The 27,317-nt window shown below is 50.0% G+C and overlaps 1 protein-coding gene across 25 annotated transcripts in view; it reads left to right on the forward strand.

Annotated features, from left to right (window-relative positions):
* Positions 1–1,420: 1,420 nt before the first annotated feature.
* The window catches only part of GRIN1 (glutamate ionotropic receptor NMDA type subunit 1), a 72,170-nt gene continuing 46,273 nt past the window's right edge, over positions 1,421–27,317 (forward strand). For 14 of the 25 annotated variants that reach the window (XR_010593720.1, XR_010593719.1, XR_010593721.1 and 11 more), the window contains exons 1-3: positions 1,424–1,752; positions 13,833–13,967; positions 22,584–22,760. Coding sequence is in view for 8 of the 25 variants with exons in the window: in XM_005282316.4 (XP_005282373.1) it covers positions 1,495–1,752; positions 13,833–13,967; positions 22,584–22,760 (570 nt within the window). In the remaining 17 variants the exon portion in view is untranslated. Of the gene's footprint in view, positions 1,753–7,232; positions 7,353–13,832; positions 13,968–22,583; positions 22,761–27,317 lie in introns of those variants that run through there. The other 11 variants (XR_010593715.1, XR_010593716.1, XR_254847.4 and 8 more) reach the window with 4 other exon arrangements.

The following is a 27,317-nucleotide window of genomic DNA, read 5'->3' on the forward strand; positions in this document are numbered from 1 at the left end:
TTAGCTCCTCTGCCAGACGCACTCAGAGCCAGAAAACTTAGATGACCAACCCACTAATAGACACAAGTACCGGGGAGATCCCAATCCCCAGAAACACTGCTTTCCAAGGTTTCCCCTCCACACCAAGGCCCACTTTAATTCCCAAAACGAACACTTGTAGGACAGAAAGAGTTGCAAGGATCTATTTATCGATCAATATAAGTTTCCCCATACACACCACCTATCTATTGATTGCACTGTCTATCCCAATACACATGAGCTATCTATCCATTATATCCCATACACACCAGCTATACATCAATCCATCTATCCCCATACAGAACAGCTAACTATCCTCTTTCTTTCCCTATACACACCAGCTGTCTATCAATCTATCTTCATACACATCCGCTATCTATTGATTGATCGATCTGTTGCCAAACCCACTAGTTATCTATCTATCTATCTATCTATCTATCTATCTATCTATCTATCCCCACACACACTATCTATCTATCTATCTATCTATCTATTTCTCCACATACACACCCTCTATCTCTCTCTCTCCCCACACACTCTAGCTATCTATCCCTCCCCATACACACTAGCTATCTATCTATCTATCCCCCCCACACCCTCTATCTATCTATCTATCTATCTATCTATCTATCTATCTATCTATCTATCTATCCCCACACCCCCTCTATCTATCTATCTATCCCCCCACACCCTCTATCTATCTATCTATCTATCTATCTATCTATCTATCTATCTATCTATCTATCTCCATACACAGCAGCTCCCTGTCTATCCTAATGACCTCATCAGGAGGACTCCCATCCTGAAGTGGCCACCAGCTCCTCGTGCTGGGGCCGGGCGCGGGCTTTGCAGGCGGCCGAGGAGCGGAGCCGGGGGAGCGGTTCTGTGGGCTGGTGTCTGGGAGCACCGCAGGGGCCCGGGACAGTCTGACCGGCTCCTGGCAGCCAGCTCCCCGGACAGGGCAGTGTCCCGCCGCGGGGGCCCGGGCAGGCAGCGACCGGCGGGCTGGGCAGGGGGGCCGGGCACAGCCGCCCTTCCCCAGTCCGGGGCCGGCGAGGGGCGGGCAGCAGCGGAGGCTCCGCAGCGCGCTGCGCTGTGACGCGTCAGCGGCGGGACCCGCTCGGCTCCGTGGGCAGCGCAGCGCAGCGCAGCGCTCTGCGGCGGGCGGCTGGTGGCGCGCGGGCGCAGCGCAGACCCCTGCCCCGGGGCGGGCGGCGCAGGAGGGTCCGCGCCCCGCCGCCCTGCCCCATAGCGCGCCGCTGCGCCCCGCGGCCGGAGCGCCGGCACCCGCAGCAGCCGCCCGAGGGTCGGGACGCGGGGCAGAGCCGGAGCGGGAGCCGGGCGCGCCGGCACTTCAGCACCTCGGAGAGCGCCGTGCGCCCGGGCCGGCTCCGGCCGGGGCTGGCGCCGCGCTGCCCGCGGGCTCGGCGGGCGGCCGGATGGGGCGAGCCCCGCGCTGAGCCGAGCCCCCGGCCCATGAGCACCATGCGCCTGCTGCTGCTCGCCGCGCTCGTCTCCTTCTCCTTCGCCCGCGCCGGCTGCGAGCCCAAGATCGTCAACATCGGCGCCGTGTTGAGCACCAAGAAGCACGAGCAGATCTTCCGCGAGGCGGTGAGCCAGGCCAACAAGCGCCACGGCACGTGGAAGATCCAGCTGAACGCCACCTCGGTCACCCACAAGCCCAACGCCATCCAGATGGCCCTGTCCGTCTGCGAGGACCTCATCTCCAGCCAGGTACCGGGGCCGGCCCGCAGGGAGCCCCGCCAGCCGCATCGCCTCGGGCACCCCCGGCCGCTCCCCCCGCCAGCCATCTCCCCCCGCAGCCCCCCATCCGCTCCCCCCTCCAGCCATCTCCCCCCGCAGCCCCCCATCCGCTCCCCCCTCCAGCCATCTCCCCCCGCAGCCCCCCATCTGCTCCCCCCTCCAGCCATCTCCCCTGCAGCCCCCATCCGCTCCCCCCTCCAGCCATCTCCCCCTGCAGCCCACATCCGCTCCCCCCTCCAGCCATCGCCCCCCGCAGCCCCCCATCTGCTCCCCCCTCAGCCATCTCCCCCTGCAGCCCGCCTCCCTCCAGCCATCTCCCCCTGCAGCCCCCATCCGCTCCCCCTCCAGCCATCTCCCCTGCAGTCCCCATCCGCTCCCCCTCCAACCATCTCCCCCTGCAGCCCCCCATCTGCTCCCCCTTCAGCCATCTCCCCCTGCAGCCCCCATCCGCTCCCCCCTCAGCCATCTCCCCCTGCAGCCCCCATCCACTCCCCCCTCAGCCATCTCCCCCTGCAGCCCCCCATCCGCTCCCCCTCCAGCCATCTCCCCCTGCAGCCCCCCATCCGCTCCCCCCTCCAGCCATCTCCCCCTGCAGCCCCCCATCCTCTCCCCCTCCAGCCATCTCCCCCTGCAGCCCCCCATCCGCTCCCCCCTCCAGCCATCTCCCCTGCAGCCCCCATCCGCTCCCCCCTCCAGCCATCTCCCCCTGCAGCCCCCATCCGCTCCCCCCTCCAGCCATCTCCCCCTGCAGACCCCCATCCGCTCCCCCCTCCAGCCATCTCCCCCTGCAGCCCCCATCCGCTCCCCCTCCAGCCATCTCCCCCCGCAGCTCCCCATCCTCTCCCCCTCCAGCCATCTCCCACTGCAGCCCCCATCCGCTCCCCCTCCAGCCATCTCCCCCTGCAGCCCCCGTCCGCTCCCCCTCCAGCCATCTCCCCCTGCAGCCCCCCATCCTCTCCCCCTCCAGCCATCTCCCCCTGCAGCCCCCCATCTGCTCCCCCCTTCAGCCATCTCCCCCTGAAGCCCCCATCCGCTCCCCCCTTCAGCCATCTCCCCCTGCAGCCCCCCATCCACCCCTCCAGCCATCTCCCTCTGCAGCCCCATCCCCCCCTTTAGCCATCTCCCCCTGCAGCCCCCATCCCCCCCTTTAGCCATCTCCCCCTGCAGCCCCCCATCCCCCCCTCCAGCCATCTCCCCCTGCAGCCCCCATCTCCCCCCTTCGCCATCTCCCCCTGCAGCCCCCCATCCCCCCCTCCAGCCATCTCTCCCTGCAGCCCCCATCCGCTCCCCCCTTCAGCCATCTCCCCCTGCAGCCCCCCATCCGCTCCCCCCTCCAGCCATCTCCCCCTGCAGCCCCCCCATCCGCTCCCCCCTTCAGCCATCTCCTCCTGCAGCCCACCTCCCTCCAGCCATCTCCCCTGCAGCCCCCATCCGCTCCCCCCTCCAGCCATCTCCCCTGCAGCCCACCTCCCTCCAGCCATCTCCCAGTGCAGCCCCCATCCGCTCCCCCCTCCAGCCATCTCCCCCTGCAGTCCCCATCCGTTCCCCCCTTCAGCCATCTACCCCTGCAGCCCCCATCCGCTCCCCCCTCCAGCCATCTCCCCCTGCAGCCCCCATCCGTTCCCCCCTTCAGCCATCTCCCCCTGCAGCCCCCCATCCGCTCCCCCCTCCAGCCATCTCCCCCTGCAGCCCACCTCCCTCCAGCCATCTCCCCCGCAGCCCCCCATCCGCTCCCCCCTCCAGCCATCTCCCCCTGCAGCCCCCATCCGCTCCCCCCTCCAGCCATCTCCCAGTGCAGCCCCCATCCGCTTCCCCCTCCAGCCATCTCCCCCTGAAGCCCCCATCCTCTCCCCCCTCCAGCCATCTCCCCTGCAGCCCCTGTCTGCTTCCCCCTCCAGCCATCTCCCCCTGCAGCCCCCCTCCCTCCAGCCATCTCCCCTGCAGCCCCCATCCTCTCCCCTCTCCAGTCATCTCCCCTGCAGCCACTGTCCGCTCCCCCCTCCAGCCATCTCCCCCCGCAGCCCACCTCCCTCCAGCCATCTCCCTCTGCAGCTCCCATCCGCTCCCCCCTCCAACCATCTCCTCCTGCAGCCCCCCGTCCGCTCCCCCCTCCAGCCATCTCCCCCCGCAGCCCACCTCCCTCCAGTCATCTCCCACTGCAGCCCCCATGCGCTTCCCCTCCAGCCATCTCCCTCTGCAGCCCCATCCGCTCCCCCCCAGCCATCTCCCCCTGCAGCCCACCTCCCTCCAGCCATCTCCCCCTGCAGCCCCCCATCCTCTCCCCCAACCAGCCAGCTCATTGCCAGTGCTTTAATTCACTGTTCAGGGCAAGAACAGGCCACCGAGCACCAAGTGTTCATCTCATAGTCCGAGCAAATCATGTATTAACACAGACAACCAGACCTTGCATTCTCTCAAATGCATGGGGGGGCTGGAGGAGGGGCTGGGGGTGATATCTGCATGTTGGGAAGGGTTGATGTCTGTGTGAGTGACATGCAGTGTGTGCTTGTGTGTATGTGTACAGTGTATGTGTGTGTTTGTATGTCGGGCTGTGTGTGGACTGTATGTATGTTTGTATGCCTTTGTATGTGCGGTGTGTCTGTTCGTATGTCTCTGTGTGTACAGTGTATGTCTGTATGTTTGTTTTCTTTGTGTGTGTACAGAGTTTGAGTGGGTGTTTGTATGTCTCTCTGTGTGTACAGTGTGTGTGTGTGTGTATGTTTTGTGTGTGTACAGGATGGGTGTGGGTGTTTGCGTGTCTCCCTGTGTGTACAGTGTGTGTTTGTATGTCTGTGTGTGTACAATATGTGTGTGTGTGTGGTGTATGTGCTGTAGGCTCAGTCAGTTCATACCAATAGATAAATCTCTAACATTCGGAATAATTCGGATGCTTTTTACCCTCCTTTATGGAAAACCTCAGAGGTAGGTAACGAAAACACCAACTAGAGTTGTCTATTTTTTTCCTATCTTCTATGGAGAGGCTTAATATTCTTTCTTGCTGTGGATGGATTTGCTATATACAGAGATATATTCAGGCAAAGTTTTACTTAAAGAGAAATAAATGCAAAACATTTTCCATCTGGGTCTTCAGCAATGAAAACATGAATACATTTGGCAAATAAATATGAGTAGAGCCACACAGATAATGAAATGGTGCCGAGATGGGAGAGGATACTATGAGAATTTCATATGTAAACTGAACAATGCCCGAGCCCTTGATTTTTGTTAACAGCATGAATATACTTCTGGATACATCCATGGATAACAGTTTGACCCATCTTTTGACTTTATTTTCAAATGCAAACACTGACTGTGACCTTCGTCGCCATTAAATCAAAGGAAACATAACATATAAGTCAAGTATTTGCACCCTGTTGGGTGAGAAATGAATCACTGCAGGGCTGGGGGGAGGCCCTGTGTTTGCTTGATTTTTAAATATGGTGATTCTAATGGTGCTCCAGCCATCTGTGCCCGGTGTTCTTGTGTCAGAGATTGTGTGAACCCAGGCAGGGACAGCCGCTCTCCGTGTCCGAGTGGAGCGCCAGTGCTCATACATGGCTCCGGGTGGCCTCATTTTGTGTGACATGATCTCCCCTCCCCCACAGGCTGCTGCCTCCCTGAATTCCAATGAAGCTTTATCTGACTGCATTGCAGCTTTTTATATAAGAGCATTTAGACCCTCTCACACATGGTACTCACATGCGCACACACATGCACATTTCAACACACCCTGCTCCCGTGCCCGGTATTAAAGCTACAGGGTTTTTTCAAATATCTGAGCCTCATAAATAACACATTAAACAAAACAATTCTCAACACACAGGACTTGGCATCACTGCAGAGCAGAAGTGCTTTAAGCTGTCTGCCTGGCACTATAAACCTTCAGCGTTAAGAAAGCATTTAATTAAATCCCACACATCAATCCTTTAAAACATCTCTCTGCCAAACACACGCCGTCACACTCGCTGATGCACATACTGGCAACACTCATAGAATCATAGGCATGTCGGGCTGGAAGGGACCTTGAGAGGTCATCAAGTCCAGCCCCCTGTGCTGAGTCAGAACCAAGTAAACCGAGACCATCCCAGAGGAGTTTGTCCCACCTGTTCTTAAACCCCCCGATGACGGGGATTCCACAACCTCTCTTGGAAGCTTATTCCAGAGCTTACCTACCCTTAGAGTTAGAAAGTTTTTACACGTGCGCATGCTCACACACACACCAGTATACTTTCTTGCTTAACTCCCCTTCCTCCCCACAGTGGAAATCTACACAGAGAGCCTGGCTTTTGGAAGCCGGCTGAGTCTGTCACACGCTCTGGGGCTCCATGTTGTTCACACTTGACTCACACCAAGAACTGAGTAAATAATGGATTTTTCCATTCTCTCCCCCTCCCCCCCGTGAATCCCACTGCACCATCTTCCAGAGGCCAGGCAGGGCTGTCTGACATGGCAAATGCCAATGCTTCATCCAGCCCAGCCTCCCTGGCAGTGACGCCTGGATTACTCCCGCTACTGCCGCATAATGCAGGGGCAGAGGGAGCTGTGCTTAGATTTAGGGAATTTAGCAGGAGGCTGTTTATTTGTCCCTAGTTTGACACTGAGCAGATTAAGGATTTAACCTCCAGAACATCAGTTCCTGAGATTTTCTTTATTATTTGCTGAGTACAGGGCATGGAATTCCCCCTCTGCAACTGGCACTTGGTTTCTAATTGCTGCAGAAGACAAGCGCCCTATTGCTTGTCCATAACTGAAGGGGTGGGGGAAGGGGGTCTGCATGTTTCTCTCTTAATTTACAAAGGAAGCTGAGTAGAGCTGGTAATAACATAAAAAGAAATAAAGCTCCTCCCAGCCTGCAAGGCTCTGAGCTCTGCACAGACTGTGGAGGCATCTGTACCGACACCGTAGTTCAGCTGCATTGAGGCCGGCTGTTAAAGCAGAACTAAGATCCCTTTGGCACAATAACTCTGCAGGGCACAATTACATTCGCTATCTATTTTTTCAGGTAAAATATGTTCTAACTTCTGCAAGGGACATTTTTTTGAATGCTCATTTTTGCAGCGTTGTTCCATTTGCTTCACATGTTGGGGGGTTCTTGGGTTCTCTGCCTAAACAACCCACAGACTTTTCACAAACATATGTACACACATGCACATCTATACACACGTACTCCTGCACATACATGTGTGTATATATACACACACACACGTACACACACGAACACATATACACACAGAGAGATAATATCCTGGACATTTTACATTTTGAAATTAAGCATAGGTACTCCCAGGGCTGTCTCTGGTGGATTTGCAGAGGGAGGGGGAGAGGTGGGGTGGGGGATGGAGTGAATGAAACAGAGGGAAGAGTAGCTGATCGTTTTGGTTCAAATAGTAATTGGATATGACCCAATTTTCCAAACAAATACTATGGAAACGTCTGGAGGCCAAGGAAAGTCAGAGAAATGTACAGAAGACGTATTCAAAAGAAGCAAGGAGAAACCAGCAGGAAGGATAACGTTCATGCACCATTGGATTGCACCAGGAACAATTTACATAGCTGCATCACTGAAAAAGGTACTTCCTTCCTTAGAAATTTATGCAGATAGCTCATTAGAACAGCAAAGAGGCTGTTTTCATGTGTACTGATCAGGCAAAGGGCACAGTTTTGAGGGTAATTTAGAATGCAAGTAGGGATTTAAGATTCTTTAAAATATCTATCTATCTATCTATCTATCTATCTATCTATCTATCTATCTATCTATCTATCTCGTTCCTGAAATCCAACCACCATTTAGGGATCAAATCAGCAGACAAAGGGGGTGCCATTGTCATCCTCAGCCATGATGACTGCATAGAATCATAGACTATCAGGGTTGGAAGGGACCTCAGGAGGTCATCTAGTCCAACCCCCTGCTCAAAGCAGGACCAACACCAACTAAATCATCCCAGCCAGGGCTTTGTCAAGCCAGGCCTTAAAAACCTCTAAGGAAGGAGATTCCACCATCTCCCTAGGTAACCCATTCCAGTGCTTCACCACCCTCCTAGTGAAATAGTGTTTCCTAATATCCAACCTAGACCTCCACCACTGCAACTTGAGACCATTGCTTCTTGCTCTGTCATCTGCCACCACTGAGAACATCAATGAGGCCAACCGACAATTCTCTGGCACCACCTACTACAAAGGACTCAAAGACGACCCTCATACCACAACTCACACAGAAATTTAACAATATAATCAAATCCTTCCCTAAACTCCAAGAGAAACTCTATAACCTCATCCCCCATGAAGCCACCCCAGGGACCTTCTACATGTTTCCTAAGACATGCAAACAAGGGAACCCAGGCAGGTCCATCATACTTGACCACAGCACTCTTACTGAAGGAATAACAGGACTTATAGAAACTGTCCTCAGACTCACCACACAAAGGCCAATTTCCTCAAGAAACTCTGCACTATTAACAACCTCCCTCAGAATAGCATCTTTGCTATCATGGATGTCACCTCCCTATACACCAACTTCCCGCACCATGACACATCACTGCCTGCCTTAAATATCTACAGAATTACGGACAACACTCAGAAATCCACCCAAAACACATTGGCAAACTCATCCATTACATCCTCACCCATAACACCTTTACAGTCAACAACACCTTTTCCAAACCGTGAGAACAGCCATAGGTACAAGAATGGCTCCCCAATATGTCATCTTCTTCATGGCTCACCTTGAGGAAGAATTTTTGGAAAAATGCAGCACTAAACCAATGGTATACCTGAGATACATCAATGATATATTCATCCTCAGGACAGATGACCTAAACTTCCTCATAAATTTTCATCACAACTTCAACAACCACCACCCATCCATCAAACTCACTCTAGAACACTCCCACACCAGCACCCACTTCCTAGACACCATGGTCAGCTTGAACAATGAAACCCTACAGACAACTATATTCAAGGAACTATCACCACACCTACCATCACCACCTCAAACACACCAAGAAATCTGTTCTCTACAGCCAGGAACTCAGATACACAGAATATGCTGTGAGGAGAAAGTCTGGGATAGACGTCTTAATACACTTAAAACCACCTTTTGCCAAACAAGGACTCTCTACTAGAGAAGTAGATCGCATCATGGAATGGGCCACCCAAATATTCCAAGAGAACCTGTTTTAATACAGAGAAGAAGAAAAACCTCCATCAACTGCACACCCCTAGTTGTCACCTGTCACCCCACACTGGAACCCATCTGAAGTATCATCAAACAATTAAAACCCATACTTGATGGGGACCCCATCCTGAGCAAAATCTTTCCTGAACCCCTTCTTCTGGCCTTCAAAAAATGTCCCAACCTCACCAAGCTCATCATCAGAAGCAAGCTCCCTGCATGCCAGGACAGACCAACTCAAAGCAGCACCAGACCCTGCCAGAACAACAGCTGCAAAACCTGCAGCCATATCTCCACTGCTACGACGATCAACACCTCCCACAAGACACCTTTCAAGAACCATGAGTCCTACACATGCCTATCACATGTGGTGTACCTCATCCAGTGCATCAAAGGCGCCAACAACAACTGGGAGGGTGAAACCAGACAATCACTGCGCTCTCGAATGAACTCACACAGAATAATGATAAGAGATAAAAACACCCTGTCACTCATGGTGAACACTTTTCACAGAGCGATCCCTCCATATCCGACCTTTCAGTCCTCATCCTCAAAGGAAACCCTGAACAATGCCTTCAAAAGACAAGCCTGAGAGCTTAAATTCATAACTTTGCTAGACCCTGAGGCTATATCTATCTACGCTACATCCTATGTCAGCAAAACGTAGGTCGCTCGGGGTGTGAATATTGCACCCCCCTGAGTGACCTAAGTTACACCGACATAAGAGTTCATGTGCACAGCGCTATGACGCCAGGAGAGCTTCTCCCACCACGGAGCTTATGCCGCTCATGGAGGTGGGTTTTTTATGCCGACAGGAGAGCTCTCTCCTATCAGCATACGGCTGGGCTGCAGCACTGCGCATAGATAAACATGGCCTTAAAAAAGGGCTCAGTAGTGATGCTAGTTTTATGTCTCATTACAACAATATGTGATCCCCCAACCCTCCTTTGTCCTCTGACCACAGAGGTGATAATTGTCCACTTCATCTCGAATGGTCTCTTGCAACATGTGTTAACTCCTTATGCTTAACAAGCTGTTTCAGCTCATATTTAGCGGTGACACTCTGATTACCTTTCCCAGACATGAAGAAGAGCTCTGTGTAGCTTGAAATCTTGTCTCTCTCACCCACCTTCTATCGATCTATCGATCTATCATCATGATAGCTACATATCAATTGAAAAGATGGAATTTCTTAATCTTGCCACATGGGGCGGCATAAATAGTGCGCAGTACTGCAGGACAAGTGTCAGAGGGGGAGCCGTGTTAGTCTGGATCCACAAAAACGAGGAGTTTGGTGGCACCTTTAAGACTAACAGATTTATTTGAGCATAAGCTTTCGTGGGTAAAAAAAAACCCACTTCTTCAGACGCATAGAGTGAAAATTACAGATACAGGCATAGCTATACTGGCCCATGAAGAGAAGTTACCTTACAAATGGAGAACCAGTGTATACTGTAGGACAGTATATCATGTGCACTGACAGCATTGTTTCATCATTTGCCTGATCACGTGTTAGTGGGTAATTTCACACTTGTGAAAAGGCCTATGCACCTCTTAATTCTCACGTAAACCCTAGTTGAGGTTGTAGGTGGGGCTAAGAGGTGTGTGCTCCTGGTCTGGCCCTCTGCACCCAGGTTGCCCTGAGACAACTTTTGCTCATTTTAAACAATGGAGATTTTTTGACTCGTGACTATCCAATAAGAGTGTGCGGCATTCCCAGCCCTGTGCTGAATGACGCTGTCCAGTGATGCAATTTAATAACTGTTAATAACTATAGCTTCATAGTCAACTTGTCATAGATGTGGCCCAGTGATATTCCTCACCCTTTAGAAATGCCAGAGCTGTGGGTTACCACGGAATGGGCGCTGGGCTATGCCTTGGCACGGGGCACCTTTAGTAACGTTCATGTTCTTATTCTTTGACCTTAAGCGTGAGCAGAATTTCAGCGTGTCAGCGAAGAATTTGGGAAATACATTTTTGCAAAATGGCCATTTGATGTTAGCAGCTGCCATGAATAATGCGCAGCATCTCCCCAGTGAATGTGCTGAGGTCCTGTGGCCGGGCTTTGGGGGGTTGGGTCCCAGAGATCAGGCTCCAGCCCAAGGCCAAATGTCTACACTGCAAGGTTATAGCCCCACCGCCCGAGCCCCATGAGCCGGAGTCAGCTACATAGGCCCCACAGCCCCTGAGCACCCACCGGCAGCCCCCCCCCCCCCCCCCGATCAGCTCCTCCCCCTCCCTCCCAGCCTCTCCCGCCCCCTGTGATCAGTATTCAGCAGCATGCAGGAGGCGCTGGGGGGTAGTGGAGGAGTGAGGGTGGGGTGTACTCAGGGGAGGGGTTCATAACAGGACGGGGCAAAGGTGGGGACTTGGGGGGCAGAGCCTGGGGTGGAGCTGGGATCGAGCACCCCCGGCAACTCGTAAAAACGGCACCAATGGTCAGCTGTCACGGGCGGTTTACTGCAGTGCAGAGAGACCCTGAGATATCCCAGCGCTTGAACTGCCCAGCATGAGCGGCTGCCAGCCTCCCCATTCCTCTGACTCCGCCCTGGCCCTTCCCAACTGTGTCGAAGGGATGCGTCTTTCCCCATTTCCTCCTGGGTGTGTGCTGCTTTCAGCTCCGTCAGTCGCTCCCTCCCGCTCTGCTTTCCCCATCCCCTGGGGCTGGACCATGTACAATGCTAGCTGCGCTCAGCTCCCATCGCAGCCGGCTGGCGTCGAGGAGGCTCTGCCCCTCGCAGGATTACGCCCTCGGTTCCACTTTGCCCTGGCGTGAACCACGCCCCGCTAGCCTCCACTTCACAGCTCCTCATTCACCCCTCTGTGCCGCGAGGGTCTGCCTTTAATCCGTCTCTCTTGGTGACAACTCTCCTCCTCCCGGCCACCCGTTCGCCCCATCTGAGCTGCTTCTCTTGTCTACCCTCCCTCCCACCCCCTCTACCATCCTCACTTCTATCCCCATTAACAATTCCACTGTCCCTTCCAACTCCCAGGCTTTAATCTGGCTCTCCTCTTCCTCGGCATCTCTCCTGACATCCTGTCTCCCCTGTGTCCTGCTGCTCGACCCTCTTTAATGCAGTCCCAGCACTTCCTTCCCAAACTCTTTCCTCGCTAGGACCACATCTTGATGGCCTTTTGCCTCAAGCATTGCCACTCTAGACTGTCCTCCTGCTTCTCCTATCAGTCCAGCCAAAATGCCTGCTAATGTCGTCGCCCTCATCCAGCTCGAGCCAGCAAACCCTCTGCCTTAGATCCCTCCCCTGACTACGCTCAGCATGAATTCCTCTCTCACCTGTCAGCCCTACAGCCCCATCTCTGCTTCCCTTCCCCTGCTCACACCCTGTGCTCCTCTCAGTACTCTTGCTTTATTCCTTCTTCCTCTCTTCCTTCCACTCCTTCTAACATGCTGCCCCCAAGAGTCTCCCTGTTTCCGGCAAGTGCACTTGCCTTCCTTAAACCCCATCTCAAAACCTATTTCTTCCAGGCAGAAGGCGATCAGAGTTGGCTTGGGTATGTCTACACATGCTGCAGTCACAGCTCTGACTGCAATACAGATAGACCCTCAGACTGTAAATAGAGGTCCTCAATCTGTGGGGCATGCCCCCTTAGGGAGGAAGGGAGGAACGGTTAGGTGGGGGGCACGGCTGGGGCCCAGGCCAGCCCCTACAGAGGGTGGGGAGGGAGTGCCACCCAGCTCCGCTCCTGGCCCCAGCCCCAGCTGCCAGCCCCACACCTCAGGTCCCAGCTGCCAGCCCCACATCTGGTGATCTGGCTGCTAGCCCCACTCCTGGGGCTCTGCTCCCGGCTGCAGCTGCTGGTCCCGCACCTGGGGCAGTGGCTGCCGGCCTCAGCCAGACTCCCACCCCCACCTCCAGCGATGGCCCCAGCCTCAGCCCCCTTACTGCTGGACAGTCGCCCCCTGCCCCCAGAGCCAGGGCCCCACTTCTGGCCCTGGCTCTGGGGAGCAGGGGGGGTGCAGACAGGGGTAAGGGGGGCACAAGGTAAAAAATTTGAGGACCACTGCTGTAAATGCTTTGGGGCAGAGAATGTGAAAATGTGTTTCCCCATATGGGCTAGATCCTCAGCTGGTGCAAATTGGTCTCCAGTGCAGTTACACTAGCTGGGGAGCTGGCCTACCGTTCGTCAAGCGCCAGGTACATTCGTGGGGCTGTACAAGTGATTTCAGATTGGCCATCACATCAACCCTGCTTTGCTGACAGAAACGAGTAGCTAAGACATATTTTTATCCATGTTTCTTCATGTCCTTCCCTGAGTGCTGAGGAGTCTCCCATGTGCCTCCCCTCCCTTCCCTTTGCTTTTTGAGCTGTGTGCATGCTTAGCAGACAGATGACTGATTTGGTCTGTGTTGTGACTCCCTCTCCCTCTCTGCCTGTCTCTCGCTCGCTCGCTCTCACGGAATCCCAGCTGACCACTTTGTTTGTAATAGTCCTCAGAGGGGAATTAGAGTTGAGTATTAAATGTGTGGTTAAATAAATCGCATTACATAGTGTGACTGTAAGAGAGACGTTTCTCTTTAATCTGTAATCCACGAGAGTTATTGGCTTAGCTTGCCAAGCAGCCAAGCAGTGCATTTCCATTAAGATGAAACCCCAAACAGACCCATCTCTTCCTAATGGCCAGGGCTTCAGTCGAAGGGAAGAGGCAGCCTTTTCATACACGCCTTCCTCCATCTACCGAACCACCTCATGACATGTGTTGCCTATGTATTGTTTTACTATTTATATCTCCTGTTGTTTGAATGCCATGACCAGGTTAGCACTTGGCTACTTAATGTACAGAAAAGAAAAGGAAATTCACATTTCATGCTCATTCTGCTCCTATGAAATAATGTTTGTATCATGTATCCTGTGTCCTACAGGTCTATGCAATATTAGTTAGTCACCCACCTGCTCCAAATGATCACCTAACACCAACACCTGTATCATACACAGCTGGCTTCTACAGGATTCCTGTCATTGGTCTGACAACACGCATGTCTATATATTCTGATAAGGTAACTGATGCATGTTTCCTAGTACATATCTCATATATGTGGTATAAATGAAGAACGTCCATCAGAAGTGACTAATGATTTCTGCACTACTTTCTCCGGAATACATCTATCTATCTATCTATCTATCTATCTATCTATCTATGTATCTATCTATCTATCTATCCTCTCCAGATTGATCTGATAACTCTCACTTTTTCTCTCCTACTCTGGCTCTCTCTGAATTCATTGGTTTTGCTATCTCACAATGTTGACCTACATATCGCTGGATCATTTCTGCAGTGTTTCTCTGTCAGGCTGCTGGATTCACAGCTCTTTAGCCAAATCAAATGCATGAACTAGCTCCTGAACTGCTGACTAGTGACAGCCGGGAGCCTCCTGGGTGGTCCCTGGATGCTGGAGGAACTGCAGAGATGGAGGAGGACCCTAATACTGTCTATCCATTTGGCAGGAGCTCTTTTGGTCTTCAAGGTTGTTTGGATTTGTTCAGTCTGTGTGTGATTGGAGGTTAACACCGATGATGTTAGTGCTCCTCTGGTTTGAAATAACACCCAGCCTGCCCAGCAGCCAAGAAATAGCAAGTCAAGTTCCAAAGTACAGTCCATGTCCCTGTGAAAAGGAAGAGGTCCATTCACTTTGGGGTGAGATTCACCCCCTGGCAGAGGGCCAGGCAAGGACTAGGTGCCGTTCATGTCTGACACCCCCCCATTTCGAGGATGTAAGTGTGCCTTGCCTAGGCTTCGTGCTGCCCTCTGCAGAGAGGTGAATCTGATGTTTATGGCCACGTGCGGGGCAGTGTGGCGGGTGGCTCCTTCATCAGACACTCCTCACTTCAGGGCTGACCTTGTACAATGTAGTTCTTTTGTCAAAGCCAAGGCATCCCACAGAGTCCTTGCAGAAGGGCTGTGAGACTCTCATGGTATTACAAACCTGAAGCTGGACCCATTTTCAGGTAGAACAGTGCTAAACGTATTGAGTAAAAATGAGTCTATTTCAAAGCTCAGAAGAGTCCATATTTCATATGCTGATGGCTTTTGCCTGGAAAATTTGAACATTTGCTGATGCAAATTTCAATGCAAAAATAGTTATTTCATCCACATTCCAAAGTTCAGTCAGGGAGGAGCAACAGATTCACATGAAATGAAAGAGCAGAAGCTCAATGCACATTTCTTGTCACTCACATCTGGAGGCTGGTCATAGAATTGGAAGGGACCTCATCGAGTCTAACCCCCCTGCTCAAAGCAGGACCAATCCCCAGACAGATTTTTGCCCTGATCCCAAAATGTACCCCCTCAAGGATTGAACTCACAACCTTGGGTTTAGTAGGCCAATGTGCAAACCACTGAGCTATCCCTTCCCCCCCCAACTGATATCCAAGCCCCAGTGAGAGTTGAACTCATGACCCCAGGTTTACAAGCCCAATGTGCTAACCCCTGAGCTATGGAGCCAGGCCTGGATCTATGGGTAAGGAGTGAATGTTCTCAGCCAGTTGCAACAGGCCATGTGTCCTCAAATAAACCCCAATTCCTCCCCCTGCAAAAAAACCCTCCCCCATTATCTCAGTTGCTACCTGGTTAGCAACTTCAGTCGAAAAACCAAGGCCAAGCCTGATTAATGCTGGAGACTAAAATACCCCAAAGGTGAGCCCCAGTGACGGGCAGGGTGGGGAGCTATATCGCCACTACCCATCTTGTAACAGTTCTGTGGACAACCTTAATTCTTCAGAGCACTGGTTAAAGTTTAGTACAGCTGCCATAAGCAGGGTTGCAGTGGTGTCCTTTAACCCTGATCCAAGAGCATCCGTAGGCATCAGAATCTGGGATGGGATAAAGTCATGGGGGAGAATTATCAGCAAGGGACAGCTGGGTACTTCGGTGCTTCCGGCTAATGAGTGCTGAGTCTACAGTAACGCTGAATAGCTTGTGATGGGAGCACTGGTCAGACTTCACCACTGCCCGGCGTGGCGCCTGCCTGGTGCTGTTAGGACAGGAGAAGAGAGATGGGTGATGTTGAAGATTGGGAATTGCGTGGACTTCAGAGGAAAGTGCTATCAGAGGCTAGGAAATGTGTGGGGTGTTACAGCTGGCGAGGTGATGGGGGTACCTGTATCCATGCCAGCCTCAAGGACGTCCCATATGGGTTAGGAGGGGTCCTGCCAATTAAAAAGGCATTTTAATGGTGCAACTGATGCCAGGGATAGAGGGATATTCACTTATACATCAGTCTAGGGGGTATTTTCTCAGCAGAGCTAATACTCACTGCAATGAATGGTGTTTGTGATAGGCGGCAGGTCGCAGCAACTATAGTTAAGGTGACTTGACACTTCCATTATAAGACCCTGTTTTCCGTTGCCAAAATGAAACTGTTCAGGCTGAAACTTACTAGGTGTCTGTCTCAGGCTAAGATTTCGTTTCCTTGTTTAAGTTTCAGCAAAAGCAGTTCAGCCATTTCTGAGAATGAGCTTAGAGGAAAACACATTGTTCCTCCCATAATACAAATGATAATACCTGTTTCATTTAAAAGCTGTAGTGCATCCATGATTTGTAGCACAGGTTTGAAACGAGACAACAGAGTCCCCCTGGTGCCTTTTGGAGTTCGTGTGAAATTTGGCCAACTGGGGGCACATTAAGAGCTTCTGAAAAATCTCAATTTGCAGGTGCTCAGTACAGACTTGTTAGTTTGGCAGCTAAATTCTCCAACGATTCCATGTGCGCTGGGCATGCTCCAGCCCCTTGCCGCGCCTGTGTGTGACTGGCCTGCGCATGCACCATCCCCACAGAGCCACTCCGTTGGCACCATTCTGGAGCTGACCAGGACTTTCCCTTCATTTGCTCCTCCTGGCAGTTGGGGGAGGTCAGGTGCCAGGACTGAGAGCAGGGAATTGCCTCTCCGGTGCTCTCAATGCTCCCCCTGCTGGGTCCAGGGCAGGCAGAGAGAAGGGGAGGGAGGAGCAGCCTGCCTTGAGTGCAAAAGAGAGGAACGGGGGCAAGAAGCAGGGTGGGAGAGGAGGGATGGAAGCCTCAGAGGGAGGGCAGTTAGGAGCTGGCGCTGGGAGTGGGAAGGATGAGGAGGTACAGGGACAGGAATGGGAGCGAGGATGGAAGTGGAAGGGGACAGGGAGAGGCTTGAGGAAACTAGGGCAGAATGGTCTGTGACCACTAGAGAACACTCCCCTCCAAAGTCTGGAATGGAACCCAGAAGTCCTGAGGACAGATCTACATGACTGCTTAAGTTGATCTAACTTGTGTCACCCGGGGTGTGAAAAAGACACCCCCCCACACACACAAGCAACGCAAGTTACAGCAACCTAAGCGCTGTCACACCGACACTATGTCGGTGGGAGATGCTCTCCTGTCAACGTAGCTTCTGCCTCTCGCGGCGGTGGAGTAATTATTCTGACAGGAGAGCACCCTTCCTTCATCATAGAGCAGCTTCACCAGACACGCTACAGCGGTGCAGCTGGACTGATGTAGCGCTTCTAGTGTAGACCTGCCCTTAGTCTCACCACTATTTCACAGTCTAGAGCAGTGAAACCCATTGACAATGGGCGTGTCTCTAAATGTTGAGTTCACACCCCCCCCACACACAAATATTTCTATCAATAATAATCTACATTTACAGAGAGGCAAAGTAAGAAACGTGCTGCTTGAGAATTTATTAGTCAAAATCCAGTGATTTCGACTTTTGAATTGTTACAAATGGCCTGGTGATCGAACAGTAAAAGCAGGTCTGATTCATTCATTTAAGCTGTGTATTTTGACGTGATGTTGACAGTTTGTGTTTTACCAGTTTCAAAGCTTTAACTTTTTGAATCTCAATGTTACTGTCATTAAATAATTGTCTGACCCCTCCCCCAATTTCCCATAACCGTGGAGATTTAAATCAATAAAAATAAAAAATAAAGCTTAAAAACGAACACTGATATCTGCCAAAATTATATAAAAAAAAACCAAATTCTGCCAAGCCTAAAGATAACAGTGTCTATTGCTACCAGTTACCCCGTTAACAGGGGTCTGTGCTGTGGAGCTAAAGATTCCAGTCCTGCTGATGAAGTATGCAGGGGGAGTCAATATGGTTCACCATCATGATAGTTTCATTTTGTAAAAATTTTTATGTATTTTTAAAATGTGGGAAATGACATTAAAAAAACCGATGTGAAAAGAAAGGTAAGGTTGCAATGCCAAGCGCTCAGAAATTAGCAAATTCAAGAATCAAGATTGTCTATGCAACCTTAAGTGGGCCCAACTTGTATGTATGCATTATGATACAGTCTTTAATGACATGATCACATACTCTTTTTTCCATGAAATCTTTGCCTCATTCATACACACAAGGGAGCTGAATTAAGGTTGTACAGGCAGTCAATATCAGACCTGGAGTTGGCTGAAAAATGGGAAAACAGTTTCATTAAAAAAATGAAATTCCAAATGTTTACATTTCTCAGAGTTTGAAATACACCAAGTTTTTTATTTTTTCATTTTTTGGTGAAATTCTTAAAATGCTTTTTTTAGACTGTTTTTGTTTATTGTGTTTCATTTTCAGCTTTTCCTTATTTCTTCCTTTCCTCTCTTATCCTGAGTTTTTCCTCTTTTTCCCCGATCATTTTTTAATATTTTTTCCCCAAATCACTGGAAAATGAAAGGCAAGAGGAAAAAGGAAAAAGAAAAGAAAGGAAAGGAAAATCAGAAAAATGGTAATGGAAATTATAAAAAAAAGTCAAAACAATCATAACATAATTTAAAACTGGCATGAACATTTTTGAAAGTGGACCATTTTTTGCAAAAATTTTGATTCCCAAAAAACGGTCATTTTTCAATTTTAAAAGATGTTGCTCAAACCCTTTTGACCAGCTCTAATCAGACCAGTAATTAAAAAAATATTTTTAAGTACATCAGAAGCAGGAAGCCTGTGAAATACTCAATGGGGCCACTGGAAGATCAAGGTGCTAAAGGAGCACTCAAGAAAGATAAGGCTATTGCAGAGAAGCGAAATGAATTCTTTGTATCAGTCTTCACTGCAGAGGATGTGAGGGAGATTCCCACACCTGTGACAAATCTGAGAAACTGTCCCAGATTGAGGTGCCAATAGGGGAGGTTTATGAGCAAATTGATAAACTAAACAGGAATAAGTCACCAGGACCAGATGGGATTCACCCAAGAGTTCTGAAGGAACTCAAATATGAAAATGCAGAACTACTAACTGTTCTATACCAGCTTCTATACCAGATGACTGGGGGATAGATAATGTGACACCAAACTGGTTGAAACTATAGTAAAGAACAGAATTATCAGACACAGAGATGAATACAATTTGTTGGGAGAGTCAACATGGTTTTTGTAAAGGGAAATCATGCCTCACCAATCTCTTAGAATTCTTTGAGGGGGTCAATAAGCATGTGGACAAAGGTGATCCAGTGGATATAGTGTAATTGGACTTTCAGGGAGCCTTTGACAAGGTCCCTCACCAAAGGCTCTTAAGCAAAGTAAGCTGTCATGGGATAAAAGGGAAGGTCCTTTCATGGATTGGTAACTGGTTAAAAGATAGGAAACAAAGGGTAGGAATAAATGGTCAGTTTCCAGAATGGAGAGAGGTAAATAGTGGTGTCCTTCCAGGGGTCTGTTCGAGGACCAGTCCTATTCAACATATTCATAAATGATCTGGAAAAAGGGTTATACAGTGAGGTGGAAAAATTTGCAGATGATACAGAATTAGTCAAGATAGTTCAGCCCAAAACAGACTATGGGTCTCACTAAATTGGGTGACTGAGCAAGAAAATGGCAGATGAAATTCAGTGTTGATAAATGCAAAGTAATGCACATTGGAAAACATAATCCTAACTATGCATACAAAACGATGGGGTCTAATTTAGCTGTTGCCACTCAAGAAAGAGATCTTGGAGTCATTGTGAATAGTTCTCTGAAAACATCCTCTCAATGTGCGGCAGCAGTCAAAAAAGCTAACAGAGTGTTAGGAACCATTAGGAAAGGGATCAATAATAAGACAGAAAATATCATAATGCCACTGTATAAATCCATGTTATTCCCCCACCTTGAATACTGCATGCAGTTCTGGTCTCTGCATCTCATAAAAGATATATCAGAATTGGAAAAGGTATCAAGAAGAGCAACAAAATGATTAAGGGTATGGAAAGCTTCTGTATGATGGGAGATTAAAAAGATGAGATATTTTCATTTTGGAAAAGAGCGGACTAAGAGGGGATATGATAGAGGTCTATAAAATCATGACTGATGTGGGGAAAGTGAATAGAGAAATGTTATTTACTCCTTCTCATAACAGAAGAACCAGGGGTCACCCAATGAAATTAATAGGCAGCAGATGTAAAACAAACAAAAGGAAGTATTTCTTCACAAAACGCACAGTCAATCTGTGGAACTCGTTGCCAAGGGATGTTGTGAAGTTCAAAACTATAATGGGGTTAAAAAAAAGAACTAGATAAGTTCATGGAGGACAGGTCTATCAATGGCTGTTAGACAGGATGGTCAGGGATGCAACCCCATGCTCTGGGTGTCCCTAGCCTTTGATTGCCAGAAGCTGGGAGTGGACGGCGGGATGGATCACGCAATGATCACCTGTTGTGTTCATTCCCTCAGAAGCACCTGGCATTAGCTATGGTCATCAGACAGGATACTGGCCTAGATGGACCTTTGGTCTGAGATGGCTATTCCTATGTTCGTAAAAACAATAAAGGTTCCTATATGCAGGCTAAAAGCTTACCATAGATCAGCCCAGAGTCTCAAGGGGCCCTGGTAGGTTCAGCCCTTCCAACCCTTCCATGAGGATTGGGGCACCCTTGGACAGCAGGTCTTGGCCATTTATTGGATCAGAACAAAGAGTCTGGGTCAGTTTGCATTCCAGCTGTTTATACAAAGTCCTTCCTTTGTCAGTTGGTCTCTGGAAATCCAGTTTGAACCAGTATGCATGAGCCTCCGCAGGAAATGGTGCCTATATTGGGGGTTCCAACATGGCTGATTTGCCTTAATCTCCACCCACTGTTTGTGGTTCCTGGAGGAGCGGTGCAGCCCTGCCCCATGGAGTAGGACACAATCATACAGGAACCATTCATTTAAAGCAGTGGACCCCAAAGATACTGCATGGCATCACAACATCTCCCCTTAGAAAGGTCACATACAATCCCAGCTTATCTGGGGGGAAGTGTATTGATACCCCACTCCACTAGGGTGGACTTTTGATCCTCACATACTGAGTCAGGGTGTGTAGCAATTTTTCCTCCACCCATCTCAGGGTCTTATACATTTTCACAGACCATCAGGTAGTCATTGATTGTGGGAAGACATTCCCCCTTCTTCCTGGCTGGAGCTACCTTTGACGTCTCCCAAGTAGCTGTCATACACATTTCTTGGGCATTTCCCACCCTTGGGTGGGTGTCATAGATTTCCCTTCATGTCAGTAGGTCTCGTCCTTCTCCTGGAGAAGGAGGCTGTCTCACCCCCACTCTCTCCAGGAATTTGTCTGCATATACTGGGAAGATAACATAATTCCTCTTGGATACTGGCAGCAGGGATTCCCCCTTCCCTGTCAGCCACCCTATTTGCATGTTGGCTCCACAGTCACTTGCAGGTGTGGCACTAACTGATAGGGTCTGATCACCCCTTCTGCTTTCCAAGCAAACTACTGTGTACGTGTCTTGCTGCACCCTCTCAGGGGCAGACCCACTGGATTGGAATGGGTGGAGCAGAAGGTGGTAGTCATTCATTGACTGGAGAGACACTGGGACTCCTAAAACAATAATTAAGCCCCATGTCATGAAATCCCATCAAATGCTCCCAAAGTGTGAAATCTGTGTTCAAGTTCCTGGTGTGACAGCCTTTGCTCTATGTACAAGAAAGATTTCCATCTAGACTCAGGAAGGATTGGGGTGTTGGCTTAGGGTGTGTTGTTAGATATTCTGTATTCTTTGCTTTGGGGAAAGGATATTGTGGCTTTAAAAGCAGAAGGGGTGAAGCAGAAGAACTTTTGGACAAATAGCCTGCATTTAAACTGACTCTGGGCCTGCTTTCTGATCCAGCAAAAGGATAGGACCTTCTTTCCAAGTGGGGGAAGGGCAATCTGTGGAAGGGTTGAAAGACCTTGACCTACTACGTCCCGTAAAACTGATAGGTGACCCTGGTAAGCACTTAACATGTGTGTAGGTTCTTTTATTGTTTTTATATGTTTTATTTGTGATGCTTTTACCTTAAAAATAAATGTGCTTGCTTAGAAGAAGCTGTTATCTGTCACAATTTACCATCAGAAAAAAGGGCTAAGCACACACTGAATGTTATTGACAATGAATAACAAGGTCAGCTCTGCTTCTTCTAGGCCACACATTCAACCTCCCCAGGCACTGGACTAACCCCACAAAACAAGAGTGTCCGAAATCAGAGCTAGAAATCAGAGCTAAAAAAAGGGAATTTCAGATTATAGAGGCCAATTAAAGATTTGAGACCCAAAGACCTATATTTCAGGGTCACCAGACATTCCTGTGTTGCTAGACTTCTGATCCTTGCCCAGTACTTGTGGAACTGATTGGTCAATGAGACATATCTCTGCAAGAATGAGCTGCAAAAGTCTATGTTTATCCTTTGTTGTTCCTTGCAGAGCATCCACCTGTCCTTCCTGCGCACTGTCCCACCGTACTCTCACCAGTCCAATGTCTGGTTTGAGATGATGCGAGTGTACAACTGGAATCACATCATACTAATAGTCAGTGATGACCACGAGGGTCGCGCTGCACAGAAGAAGCTGGAGACGCTCCTGGAAGAGAGAGAATCCAAGGTCAGTATCTAAACATTGTCACGTAATTTTGTTAAAAAACAACAACAAAACTAGAAGTCTCAGGCTGTTGTATGTATGTAGATTTCTGTATGTAAAACACCTTTTCTTTCCATTGTAACATGGCTAACATTATGCTTAAAGCATCAACAGTGTCTGACTAGTACCTGACAGAACTTTGTACTTTATTCATTTCACTTGCTTTGCCATGGTCAAAATCTCCTACGTGTAAATCAACTACAAAATGAAGGGAAGAATAACCTGGAGCTCTGCAAATACTTCGCCCGGGCGATTCCCACCTAGGGAGAGAACCAGTCGCACAGCTTAGGAAAAGCACCTCTCCCCTTTGACGCTTCCCTAGGGTCCAGTGCAGACTTGGCAAAGCTAATTACCAAACAGAGCCAGAAGAGCAGCTTGTTAATTGGCTAATTGGCACTTGCTTTGTGGCTTAGGAGGGAAAGGGCAGTCAGTGCGTTACTGCACAGAGGTATAAAGCGCCCTCTCTACACAGCTCTCAGCTCTTTGGCTGTTATTATAGGCCCTACCCATCTTCATTGAAGCACATGCTAAACACGCTTTCCTGACCCGCCCCGTGCTGTAAATGAGAGTAAGTTTGTGGCTTCTGAGAGCAGGTGCACTGCCCCCATTTTCAGTGATAAGCAAGGGGGCAGATAGCTACGTCCAGCGTGGGCATGTCTGAGTCATCTGTGGCTAGTGGGAGCCTGGGCCAGTAGGAGAGCTCTGTTCCTAAGGTTAAAACCGAGCAGGCACATACAAGACAGGAAGCCCCTCGACTGCACTCTTACGCTGAGCAGTTTGAAGGGAAATTTTTTAACTAGAAGATGCGGAGCCTCCTCCATGACTGGATGGTGGAAGCGATAGTTCTCACCCACCACACTCAGGGGTACGAGGCAACAGTCTCGGGTCCATTTCAGGTAGGAAACATCCAAGCCTCTCACACTGTGGGAGCTTCCCAGAGAAGCCCTGTAAAGTAGCTACACTTCCTGCCTACCGGGCAATCCCTGTGAGCGGTGCCTCTGGAGCCTGCCGTGTATCACTGGCAACACCTGTAATTTGCTAGGATCTAGACATAGCAGCAGGTGCTGGGCGGCCAGCCAGATGTGGCAGAGTGGGTTGTTGGTTGGCAGACACAGCTGCAGACATTGCTTGTGGAGTCTGCTTAGAATCAGAGAGATCTTTGAGTTGGGAGGCACCTCTTCTGGCTCATCTAGCACATGCCTGTTTCTGCAGCGGACCAGCTACCTGTGGGCCATGCCTGAGAGATGGGTGCAAGCTCTCAGCATGGGGTATCCCCTGGCAGTTTCTTCCATGGCCCAAATGGCTCTTAGAGTCAAACATTCCCCCCGAATAGGAAGCCTAAGGGTTCCTTGCTGCAGCACACGTCTCAGAGACTCGTAGACGTTAAGGTCAGAAGGGATCATCATGATCATCTAGTCTGACCCCCTGCACATCGCAGGCCTCACCCAATCCTGAAATAGACCCCTAACCTCTCGCTGAGTTACTGACGTCCCAAATCATGGCTTAAAGACGTCAAGTGACAGAGAATTCACCATTTACACTAATTTAAACCTGCAAGTGACCCTTGCCCCATGCTGCAGAGGAAGGTGAAAACCCCCCAGGGTCTCTGCCAATCTGACCTGGGGGGAAATTCCCAACCCCAAATATGATGATCAGTTAGACCCTGAGCATGTGGGTGAGACCCACCAGCCAGACATCTGGGAAAGAATTCTTGGTAGTAACTCAAAGCCCTCCCCATCTAGTGTCCCGTCTCCAGCTGTTGGGGATTCTTGCTACTGGCAAAAATTGCTGCTTACTCTGTTCTCGGTGAGTAGCGTTGACTCAGACTCTGACTTGGGATGGCATTTTATCTCAGACCTCCTCCACTGGGTCCAACCCACCCTCCTCATTATGTTCCTGCCCTCCAGTACTGACGGCTTTGGAAGGGTCACTGCCACCCTTATTCTGAGTCAATGTGTTCGTGTCCCTAGACTCACCCTACAACTTCCATGTCCACAACCTGTACTATTCTCTCTCAGTTCCCCCACTCCCTGCTGTTTCCTGCATGGTCCTTTGGATCAGCAAAAGAACATGACACTCACTTACGGCCATATTCTGGTACTTTGTGTCCTCTTAGGCCCCAGGGGTACTGCCCCAGTTCTGTGTCATCACTTGTGAAGGAGAGCCACTGAGAGCGTGGGGTGGGGGTGGGGGTCTATGTGGTGGCCTGCACTGTGTTCGAGCTGAATACATGACATCCCTTGTTGCTATACGCGCCCTCCTCTAGATGCTGGGACCAGTCTCCTGGATGATAGGTCTCCTTCTCCTTTGCCTCTTCTTTGGCAACTGCCAGGCCATATTGTTCCCTTGTCCTTTGCTGTGGACTAGACGTGAGCTGGCAAGGTTTCCATTGATCCAACCAGCTGCTGTGATATGTGGGTCACTCTAGAAGCTGGCTGATAGATTCCAAGGCCAGAATGGACTCTTGTGATTATCTAGACTGACCTCCTGCATAAACTAGACGATATGTAGGTTTTCTTCACCACTTCCCTAGTCTCTTCTGGTTCTGATTGCCCCTTTGATCACAGAGGGTTTGATCCCTGGGCATTTAATGCACCTGAACCTTTGTCCATTTCCTTCCTTTCCATGACCTCAGCCCTGCCCTAGTCCTTTCCCCAACCATATGGTCAGACTGAACATTGATCGGGCGCAGAACAGTGAATGAGCAGAAAGGAGAAGCTGCCGCCATCACTTGCGGAAGGCTGGGTATTCATGGTGATTGATCATTGTAAAATTCCTTATCTCTAACTCCACCTTCCCTTGTTCTTGGGGACTGAAACCGTTGGTGGTAGGAATAGGATTTCCTGTTACATCTTACCTGACAGCCTCAGAGAGTCCGGTCAGGCTCCAGGCGTTACCCAAACACTGTTTTGGTGGTTTAATAATTTTAACACCGGCATTTGTGCCCAGCATTCCTATCCAGTGCTGAATTATCTGTGAACAGCTGGATTTCTGGTTTGGTTCAAGCCCATCTCCAGGGACTATCAACCTGATCTGGCTGCTGTCTGTCAGGTTGAGGAGCTCTGCCTTCCGCAAGCAGCCTAAGCCATTTCAATTAACACTTGAACACTAGCCAGTGTTCATTAGAAATTGTTCAAGATGGCAGTAAAGGCCCCAAAGTACATTTGCGTTGCTAAGTGACTCTGTGCTGACTGCGTCCCGGCCTTGCTGTGCGTCCGTTCTGCGAGTGTGCCAGCAAACCAGAGCCCTGGGCAAACCACAGCTCCTAAGCAAATGGAGACTCGTTGTGGAAAGTGCATTTTTAATTTCTGAGCATGAGTCTTCGCCTCAAATGCCTGATCCTAAGAGATACACTCACCCAATCAGGAAACAGACATGGGACCTACAACCCAGGTGTCCCAGCCAAACATTTTAAATTTCAAATATCAAATACATGCTGTAGACTCGGGACTGTACAGACATTATTTAATTACGGTAGTTAATTAAAGACCATGACAGTCAGCTCGTGGACAATGCACAAAGAGGTGCAATCTGCTCATTTGGAATGATTTGTGTAGCTTTGCTGTTCTGTGGGGAGCCCAGCAAGAACCCTTGGGAACCAGGGCAGCTAAGGAGATAACTGAGAGAAATTAGGGATGGGAAAGACGGGGGTTGCAGGCTTGTCACAGCATTTTTTATCAAAAATCACCGAAGAGTCACAGTAAATTTAGTAAACGTCAAGGCTTTAGAGGGAAATGGTGTGTAATGTCATCAGAATTCCATTTAAAGTGGGGGGACCATATAGGGGAGGGTCCGGTCCTGTCCCCCTGGGGAGTGAGAGGAGCTGGGGTGGGTAGCAGGGGGACCCTGCCCTGCACTCACCTGCAGTGGTGGCTCCTGTTCCTTGGGGCTTGCCTGGCTCCCCTCCTGCCATCCCCCCAGCATGCAGGCATGGCCCTCCCCCCACGATGCCTCCTTCCTGGCCCCGGCGCTAATGAATCACCTGCCCTACACTGGGATGGGTTGGAAAAAGTGGTTGGGCCATGGCCTGCGTGAAACCCGCCTCCCTCCCCAGCTGTACAACCTATGAAATCTCGGATACAAAGAAAAATCCTAGACACAAAGCAAAGTCACAGACAAACTGAAAATTCACAGCCCCCATGACATTTCTGCCCCATGGCAAACCTGTAGCTCTAGGAATGTCTCATTAGGTCTCATCCTGTCTAGCGCTGGTAGGCCCAGGATAGAATCGTTCCCTACTCTTCCACTTCTAGGACGTCACCGCTATGCAGGTGCACAAGGTCATTCAAGACTGGAAAATAAAAGAAATAGGAAACACAGGAAGCTCGAGTGCACTGCTGAATAGCTGCTGCCCGAGTGAGAGGACCAACACATCTGGAAGGGAGTGAATATTTCATTGCCTCCTGCCACCCAGACACTGCTTGTCTCTGTTGTAATGTTGCCCTGTCTCCCTGTGCCAAGTGATATGATGAGACACTGAGAAGATGCACTGGAAATTCCTACCATGGACACCAGTAGAAG

The sequence above is a fragment of the Chrysemys picta genome, chromosome 18 (genome assembly GCF_011386835.1).
Source record: "Chrysemys picta bellii isolate R12L10 chromosome 18, ASM1138683v2, whole genome shotgun sequence".
NCBI classification, from domain to species: domain Eukaryota; kingdom Metazoa; phylum Chordata; order Testudines; family Emydidae; genus Chrysemys; species Chrysemys picta.